This window comes from Chrysemys picta, chromosome 9, assembly GCF_011386835.1.
Source record: "Chrysemys picta bellii isolate R12L10 chromosome 9, ASM1138683v2, whole genome shotgun sequence".
NCBI classification, from domain to species: domain Eukaryota; kingdom Metazoa; phylum Chordata; order Testudines; family Emydidae; genus Chrysemys; species Chrysemys picta.
In genome coordinates this window covers 43,188,196-43,197,908 of record NC_088799.1, presented here as the reverse complement: position 1 = coordinate 43,197,908, position 9,713 = coordinate 43,188,196, and the positions used below count along the sequence as shown (strand labels likewise).

Below are 9,713 nucleotides of genomic sequence, written 5' to 3'. Positions count from 1 at the left end.
GTTCCTGATCACTTTCCTCTCCTCTAAGTGCTTCAGAATTGAATCCTTGAGGACCTGCTCCATGATTTTTCCAGGGACTGAGGTGAGGCTGACTGGCCTGTAGTTCCCCGGATCCTCCTTCTTCCCTTTTTTAAAGATGGGCACTACATTAGCCTTTTTCCAGTCATCTGGGACCTCCCCCGATCGCCATGAGTTTTCAAAGATAATGGCCCATAGCTCTGCAATCACATCCACCAACTTCTTTAGCACCCTCGGCTGCAGCGCATCCGGCCTCATGGACTTGTGCTCGTCCAGTTTTTCTAAATAGTCCCCAACCACTTCTTTCTCCACAGAGGGCTGGTCACCCTCTCCCCATACTGTGCTGCCCAGCGGGAGCTGACCAGTCTGGGAGCTGACCTTGTTCGTGAAGACAGAGGCAAAAAAATCATTTAATACATTAGCTTTTTCCACATCTTCTGTCACTAGGTTGCCTCCCTCATTCAGTAAGGGGCCCACACTTTCCTTGACTTTCTTCTTGTTGCTAACATACCTGAAGAAACCCTTCTTGTTGCTTTTAACATCTCTTGCTAGCTGCAACTCCAAGTGTCATTTGGCCTTCCTGATTTCACTCCTGCATGCATGAGCAATATTTTTACACTCCTCCCTGGTCATTTGTCCAATCTTCCACTTCTTTTAAGCTTCTTTTTTGCGTTTAAGGTCAGCAAGGATTTTACTGTTAAGCCAAGCTGGTCGCCTGCCATATTTACTGTTCTTTCTACGCATTGGGATGTTTTTTTCCTGTAACCTCAATAAGGATTCTTTAAAATACAACTAGCTCTCCTGGACTCCTTTCCCCCTCATGTTATTCTTCCCGGGGATCCTGCCCATCAGTTCCCTGAGGGAGTCAAAGTCTGCTTTTCTGAAGTCCAGGGTCCGTATTCTGCTGCTCTCCTTTCTTCCTTGTGTCAGGATCCTGAACTCGACCATCTCATGGTCACTGCCTCCCAGGTTCCCATCCACTTTTGTTTCCCTACTAATTCTTCCCGGTTTGTGAGCAGCAGGTCAAGAAAAGCTCTGCCCCTAGTTGGTTCCTCCAGCACTTGCACCAGGGAATTGTCCCCTACACTTTCCAAAAACTTCCTGGATTGTCTGTGCACCGCTGTATTGCTCTCCCAGCAGATATCAGGGTGATTAAAGTCTCCCATGAGAACCAGGGCCTGCGATCTAGTAACTTCTGCTAGTTGCCGGAAGAAAGCCTGGTCCACTTCGTCCCCCTGGTCTGGTGGTCTATAGCAGACTCCCACCACAGCATCACCCTTGTTGCTCACACTTCTAAACTTAATCCAGAGACTCTCAGGTTTTTCTGCAGTCTCATACCAGAGCTCTGAGCAGTCACACTCCTCTCTTCCATACAATGCAACTCCCCCACCTTTTCTGCCCTGTCTGTCCTTCCTGAACAGTTTATATCCATCCATGACAGTACTCCAGTCATGTGAGTTATCCCACCAAGTCTCTGTTATTCCAATGCTTCATTCCAATATTTCATTTTTTACTAATCAGTATTTTCCAGTGTAGAAAGCACTGGGCTTCAATTGCAGCAAGGGATGTTTAGGTTGGACATTAGGAAAAATTTCCTAACTGTCCTGGTGGTTAACCACCGGAATAAATTGCTTAGGTAGGTTGCGGAATCTCCATCATTGGAGATTTTTAAGAGCAGGTTAGACAAACACCTGTCAGGGATGTTCTAGATGGTGCTTTGTCCTGCCATGAGTGCAGGGGACTGGACTTCTGACCTCTCGAGGTCCCTTCCAGTCCTATGATTCTATGATTGATCCAATATTGTGCTCTAATATTTTTCATTGAAATTTTATGAATGCAAGATAAAAAGAACCCCCGTGAATGGGGTTGGGTAGCGGGTCAACTCTTGAATCCCGGAGGAAGTTGCTTCTGAGTGTGCTTCAGTGGATTTATGTCCTCTCACCATTAATCACAATGGGCTAAATTCTATTATCCCTTGGCTCAAGTCTACCTAGCAGAGTTTAAGTGTAAGGCATTTCCATGGGGTAGAAAGTATCCTAACTACAGCTGGTCAAAATTCTTTGGCTGAAACTTTTTTTCAGAGAAAAGTGCATATTCAGCTACACCAGAATGTTTGCCCAATTGTATTGGGTTCTTCGGGATGGAAAAACATCAAATAAATTCATTTCCCGATGAGACGCGATAAATAGATAAATAGATCCCCGAGAGATCGATTTCTACCCGCCGATCCGGGCGGTAGTGAAGACAAGCCCAAAGGCCATATAGGGAGTTACATTAAATAGCTGTAGAGTCAGTTTCCGTGTCGACCAGCCCTAAAGCAATAGAATTGTGTCAGTGGTGAGAATAGGGCTAATCAGTATATAGCAATGATGAGGAAAAAAAAGTGTATGATTAAAAGAACTCTGTGAATAACTGATTTCTTGGTTTGCTGGCTAGTCTGAAACATAAATGAAAAACTTTAGTTTCTCGTTGACCCAAATTGATTTTTTTTTTCAAAAATTTCCATTTTTTTGGCTGACTGACAAGTTGAATGAAATGTTTTGTTTGATCCGTTGCAGTGTTTGCAATTGTTATATTTTTTAATAAAATTGAAGTACATTTTGAAACAAAAAGTCTTTTAAATGGAAAACTTAAAATATTTAGACCTTTTAGATTTTTCTGAGGTTTTAGATCAAAGCAAAACAGTCCAGCTCATTTGACACAGATTCATAAAATATTTCAGTTAACCCAAATCTGCATTGCTCAGAAAAAAAGGATTTTGGTCCAACTCCCCTCTCCCCCCAGTTCTAATGAACACTATATCGTGATACTCAAAGTAAAACTAGTCCAATTCAGATTAGTCATGAGGCTCACATTTTCAACAGTGAGGGTGGTTAACGGCTGGAATGAACTACCATGGGAAGTGACGGTTTATCCAGCTAGAGCAGCTGTGAAATCAAGACCTGATGGCTCTCCGGAAGATACACTTAATAAAATCCCAGTTAATGGGCTTAATACCGAGGAGAACTGTATAGGATTGTGACCTGAGTTAATCAGTCAGATTAAATGATCTCATTGTCCTTTCTAGCCCTTAAAATATATGATAAATGTATAGCATTGCTGTAAGTAAACCTATAAAATCACTATATGGCATTGACAACGAGGAGTCCTGTGGCTCCTTAGGCCTTGTCTACACTACGAGAGTAGTTCGATTTTACTTGCATCGAATTTTTGTAATCGATATTGCAAAGTCGAACGTGTGTGTCCACACTAAGGACAGTAATTCGACTTTGTGCGTCCACACTAACGGTGATAGCGTCGACATTCGAAGCGGTGCACTGTGGTCAGCTATCCCACAGTTCCCGCAGTCCCCTCTGCCCATTGGAATTCTGGGTGTAGCCGGCAATGCCTTCTGGGTAACAAAATGAGTCGAGGGTGCTTTTGGGAAACTGTCGTCATCCGTCCATCACTCCCGCCCTCCCTCCCTGAAAGCGCCGGCGGGAAAACAGTTCGCGCGCTTTTCCAGTCATTGACAGCGCGGACGCCACTGTACTCCGAGCATGGAGCCCGCTGCGACCATCGCTGCAGTTGTGGCCGCTCTCAACGTCTCGCAGCTTATCATAAAGGTTTCCCTGAGGCAGATGCAGAAAAGTCAGGCAAGGAGGCTACGGCACCGCGGTGATGTCCTGAAGTCTGAGAGTAGCACAGACCTGTCAGAAAGCAGGCGACCCAGCGCCGAGGACATCACAGTGGCAATGGGTCATGTTGATGCCGTGGAACGGCGATTCTGGGCACGGGAGACAAGCACTGAGTGGTGGGACCGCATAGTGCTGCAGGTCTGGGATGAATCCCAGTGGCTGCGAAACTTTCGCATGCGGAAGGGAACTTTCCTGGAACTTTGTGAGTTGCTGTCCCCTGCCCTGAAGCGCAGTGACACCCGGTTGCGAGCTGCACTGAGTGTACAGAAGCGAGTGGCCATAGCCCTGTGGAAGCTTGCAACGCCAGACAGCTACCGGTCAGTCGCGAACCAGTTTGGGGTGGGCAAATCTACCGTGGGGGTTGTTGTGATGCAAGTAGCGAAGGCAATCGTTGATGTACTGCTGCCAAAGGTAGTGACCCTGGGAAACGTGGAGGCGATCATAGATGGCTTCGCAGCGATGGGATTCCCAAACTGCGGTGGGGCCATAGATGGAACTCACATCCCTATCCTGGCACCGGACCACCAGGCCACCCAGTACATTAACCGAAAGGGATACTTTTCCATGGTGCTGCAAGCACTGGTGGACCACAGGGGACGTTTTACCAACATCTACGTGGGATGGCCGGGCAAGGTTCATGACGCTCGTGTTTTCAGGAACTCTGGTCTGTTTAGACGGCTGCAACAAGGTATTTACTTCCCGGACCACAAAATAACTGTTGGGGATGTGGAGATGCCTATAGTCATCCTCGGGGACCCAGCCTACCCGCTAATGCCCTGGCTCATGAAGCCCTATACTGGCGCCCTGGACACTGAAAAAGAACTCTTCAACTACCGGCTGAGCAAGTGCAGAATGGTGGTGGAGTGTGCTTTTGGCCGTCTCAAGGGGAGATGGAGAAGCTTACTGACTCGCTGTGATCTCAGCGAAACCAATATCCCCATTGTTATAGCAGCTTGCTGTGTGCTCCACAATCTCTGTGAGAGCAAGGGGGAGACCTTTATGGCGGGGTGGGAGGTTGAGGAAAATAGCCTGGCTGGTGATTACTCACAGCCAGACAGCCGGGCGATTAGAAGAGACCAGCGGGAAGCGCTGTGCATCCGGGAGGCTTTGAAAGCAAAGTTCCTGAGTGAGCAGGGTAACCTGTGATTTTATAGTTTGTGTACTGAGAAGCTAAACCTGCCCCCGTTTCTTTACCCAGGTAATGTTGACTATCCTATCCAGTTACATACCCCCTTCACCCCCCCTCCAACACACGTGTCGAAATAAAAATAGTTCTACTTTGTTAAAGCACACCGTTTTCTTTAATACTGTTTTAGCGGGAATTTTTTAAAACTGGGACGCAGACTGTGGTGCGGGGCGGGTCTAGTGTTGTGATGCGAATGCAGCTTCTAAACTCAAGGATTGACAGGCTCCGCTGCGGTGGGATGCTTGTTTCAACGGAGCCTGTCACCCCTCCTGATCGGGACTGTGTGTATGGGAGGTCTATTTGACTTTGTGGCAGGGGGAGGACGGTTACAGATCCCATGCTGTGTGGCTCTGTGATCCTGTCTAAGGACCGGCGCTTAAGATCTGTAACTGCCCTCCCCCGCCACAAAGTCACAGAGCAACCCACCCCCCCCAACATTACATCAAAACAACCTCCCAGACTAACCGGGGCAACTAGTCACTGCATCACTGCACTGTGTATGTGCCCTGCTGCTGTGCCTGCCCCCGACTATGTACCCTGCCAAAGGAGACTGTCCTGTCCAATTTCCAACCCCCTTTCCCCTCCTCCTCCAAAAGAACATGATTGAAACAGTAGTTAACAGAAACGAATTTTTTATTATCAACTACACATGGCATTGGGAGGTGAAACTTGGACGTGGGCTTGTGTCAGGCGGGAAGGAAAGAACTTTTCAAATTTTGGGAAATGAGAGCCTTCTGCTACTAGAGCTCTCTGCAGGGGTGGAGTGAGAGTTAGCAGGGACTCTGCCGCCTCTCCTTCTTTGCACTTTGGGTGAGGTGGGTATGGGACTTGGTGGCGGGGGAGGGCGGTTAGAGATGGACTGCAGCGGGGCTCTGTCCTCCTGCCTCCGTTCCTGCAGAACATCCACAAGGCGCCGGAGTGTGTCCGTTTGCTCCCTCAGTAGTCCAAGCAGCGTTAGAGTCGCCTGCTGGTCTTCCTGCCGCCACCTCTCCTCCCGATCCATGTTGGCTTGGTGCATTCGGGTCAAGTTCTCCCGCCACTGGGTCTGCTGTGCTGCCTGGGCTTGGGAAGAGGCCATAAGCTCAGAGAACATGTCCTCCCGTGTCCTCTTCTTCCTACGCCTAATCCGCGCTAGCCTCTGGGAGTGTGATTCCAGGCTAGGTTGTGAGACAGTCGCAGACGGGGCTGTGGAAATGGGAAAAAGGGAGTGAATTCCTCTGAAAGATAAATGTAGTTGTGAACAAAGAACATAGTCTTTCTCTGTGAACAAGACCATGCACAGCACCTTTCACATGCGCACTCAGCACAAGGTCGAATTCTCGGCCTTCGCATTCTGTGCCTGGGGTCTTGAACAGCACATTTGAGAAGCGAGGCAGCACAACGGAATTTCTGTTGCAGGCAGACATGGTAAGCCGTACACTTGTGGCAGTTTAAAACTTTTATATTACCACTGGCCTCATTTCACATTTAAATCAATGTCAGTCCCTGCTGCCAGCAATCCGGCAAGCGGGAACTCTGCCCCTGTCCCACCCCCTCGCGGCTGTCCCCGGGAACGATCCCTTTCGGCTGCCCCTCTCCCGCCTCCACCGCGTGGCTGCAAACCAGCGGTGACAGTTCTGTAAAGGAACGGGAAAGCAGTCCCAACACTAACATTCCCCTACCTAATTAAAAGCAGGTCACCATGGCCGACATCACCCTGATGAGGATCTCCGAGAGCGACAAAGAGAGAATGCTCCGGGAAAGCCTCCAAAGACCAGGGCCGTATGCCGCCCTGCTGTGCAGAGCAATGATCCCCGAGTACCTGATAATCTCGTGGCGCGGCAACGTGTCGTACTTCGGAGGACCCAATAAGGCCGCTCTCCCCAAGAACCTCATGCAACGGCTTTCAAGTTACCTCCAGGAGAGCTTCATCGAGATGTCCCAGGAGGATTACTGCTCTATCCCCGCACATATAGACCGCATTTTACTGTAGCTGCAGTAGCAGGGAATACACAGTAGAGCGGCTTGTGCAGGACAATCACTGAAAACCGGACATTGCTAGATTTCTTTTCAAAACTTGCACTGCCCCTTACTAAACCGTTAAGCGCCTAGGGCACACTAATCATGAACAACCCATTCTTTTAATTGTTAATATTCCTGTTTTGTTAAAAATAAATGTTTAGATGTTTACAACACTTACTGGCTGATCCTTCACCAGATTCTGTGTCCGGGGTAATGGCTGGGGACGCTTCGTAGGGGATCTCTGTAAGGGTGATGAAGAGATCCTGGCTGTCGGGGAAATCAGCGTTGTGAGAGCTGCCAACTGCCTCGCCCTCCTCATCTCCTTCCTCATCTTCCCCGTCCCCTAACATGTCTGAGGAACCGGCCGTGGACAGTATCCCATCCTCAGAGTCCACGGTCACTGGTGGGGTAGTGGTGGCGGCAGCACCGAGGATGGAATGCAGTGCCTCGTAGAAACGGGATGTCTGGGGATGGGATCCGGAGCGTCCGTTTGCCTCTTTGGTCTTCTGGTAGCCTTGTCTCAGCTCCTTGATTTTCACGCGGCACTGCGTTGCATCCCGGCTGTATCCTCTCTCTGCCATGTCTTTAGAGATCTTCTCGTAGATCTTTGCATTCCTTCTTTTGGATCGCAGCTCGGAAAGCACGGACTCATCGCCCCACACAGCGATGAGATCCAAGACTTCACGATCAGTCCATGCTGGGGCTCTCTTTCTATTCACAGACTGCATGGCCATCACTGCTGGAGAGCTCTGCATCGTTGCCAGTGCTGCTGTGCTCGCCACGATGTCCAGACAGGAAATGAGATTCAAACTGGCCAGACAGGAAAAGGAATTCAAATTCAAATTTTCCCGGGGCTTTTCCTGTGTGGCTGGTCAGAGCATCCGAGCTCGCACTGCTGTCCAGAGCGTCAACAGAGTGGTGCACTGTGGGATAGCTCCCGGAGCTATTAGCGTCGATTTCCATCCACACCTAGCCTAATTCGACATGGCCATGTCGAATTTAGCGCTACTCCCCTCGTCGGGGAGGAGTACAGAAGTCGAATTAAAGAGACCTCTATGTCGAACTAAATAGCATCGCAGTGTGGACGGGTGCAGGGTTAATTCGATTTAACGGCGCTAACTTCGACATAAACGCCTAGTGTAGACCAGGCCTTAAAGACTAACAAATGTATCACGATAGTTTATGGCCAGATACATTTGTTAGTCTTTAAGGTGCCACAGGACTCCTCGTTGTCTTTGCTGAAACAGACTAACACGACTACCACTCTGAAATATATGGCATTGGTGGGAGTAACATTACATGAGCATTATTATTGATACTACTTCATTAATTCATTAGTACTGGGCTTAATCCCAACCCCATTCTGTTAGGTGCTGTACTAACATATAACAAAACAAAACAAAAAAACCCAACCTCTGGCCAAAGGAGCTTGTAATGTAAGCTTAAAATAAGAAACAACGATACAGATGACAAACAGATGGGGACCAGCACAAGGTGACAACAAGATGATTGAGAATAAAGCTGTATAACAAGTATATAGAGCCTTGTCAGAATTTGATTTTTAATTTTTTTTATCATTTTAATTGATAATATCGATGTTTATGTTTAAGCCTTTTTTATTTTAAATGTTTAAACCTTTACAATTGCGGGAAATTATGGGGATCAGACATTGGGAGGTCAGACTTTTTTTTAATGACAGTCGACACTGAGATACAAAAAGTTAAAGCTGTATAACTGTTAAAACACAAATTGTCAACATCACTTGTCAAAATAGATAAAATAAATATCCTTAAATCAAACTCGAATACATTCTGAAGCTGCAATTTTTCTTACTTTGCCTATCTGTAAATTTCAATTATTATTGATGGCAACATTTTTTTCATTGGTTTGTGTGCATATGGTGAAATGAATATTTACCAACATTTATTGAGAAAAAATTATTCCTTCCCACCCTAAGTATATACAATAACACTGTTAAGAATAGATGTATGTAGCACTAGTATGAATATAGATGTGATCAATATAAAGACAAGTGCAAAGTAGTTCACTCTAGAAGGGAAAATCAAATGCATAATACAATGTGGGGAATAACTGGCTAGGGAGAAGTGCTGCTTAGATGGATCTGGGAGTTCAAATGGATCACAAGTTGACTAGGAGCCAACAATGAGGTGCAGTTGTGAAAAAGGCTGTCTAGGGGGTATTACCAGGTATGTTGTATGTAAGACCAGAGTGGTGCTTGTTTGGCTCTGCTTGGCACTGGTGAGGCCTCAGTTGAAGTTCTGCATCTAGGTTTGGGAGCCACGCTTTAGAAAAGATGTGGGCAAATAGGAGAGAGTCCAGAGGGGAACAACAAAAATGACAAAAAGGGTTTACAAAACCTGATTTATTAGGAAAGTTTTTTTTAAAATGGGCATGTTTTCTATTGAGACAAGACGACTGAGGAAGGACCTGATAACAGTCTTCAACTATGTTAAGGGCTGTTATAAAGGGGATAGAGATCAATTGTGGCAGCCCGTATGAGGCCCAGACACTAAAGAGAGCAAAAGCGTTGAATTCTCAGAATGCGAGTCACATACTGAGCATTAATTAAAGTAACACATTAAGAAATTAAACCTAGAAGCAAATGTATTTTATTTTTAATCTCAGATAAACTTGCAGGGCACCATTTCAAATAGATTAATGGTCAAGAAACAAGGAAAGGTGTCTATATTCCAACAGCCACATAATGACAGGACATTAGGTAACATTGTTCCTTTCAAGCAATTGTAAAACATAATTTCCACATGCTACATCAGTTCTTTGAGTTTCATTTAATTCTTGTACGACATTTG

The 9,713-nt window shown here is 46.7% G+C and overlaps 1 protein-coding gene across 1 annotated transcript; it reads right to left on the bottom strand.

Annotated features, from left to right (window-relative positions):
• Positions 1–5,496: 5,496 nt before the first annotated feature.
• On the bottom strand, positions 5,497–7,780 carry LOC135973494 (uncharacterized). The gene is made up of 2 exons (XM_065556978.1): positions 7,061–7,780; positions 5,497–6,066 (listed from the first exon to the last, which is right to left on the bottom strand). Exons 1-2 carry the CDS (start codon positions 7,635–7,637, stop codon positions 5,591–5,593), a joined length of 1,053 nt encoding a protein of 350 aa, XP_065413050.1. The 5' UTR covers positions 7,638–7,780; the 3' UTR covers positions 5,497–5,590.
• Positions 7,781–9,713: the final 1,933 nt, after the last annotated feature.

Bases quoted from the DNA above. Each gene is read 5' to 3' on its own strand.
- LOC135973494 (XM_065556978.1), bottom strand. From the start codon at position 7,637: ATGCAGAGCTCTCCAGCAGTGATGGCCATGCAGTCTGTGAATAGAAAG. The intron at 6,067-7,060 runs GTAAGTGTTGTA...CCATTTCCACAG, and splicing joins ATCTGGTGAAGGATCAGCCA to CCCCGTCTGCGACTGTCTCA.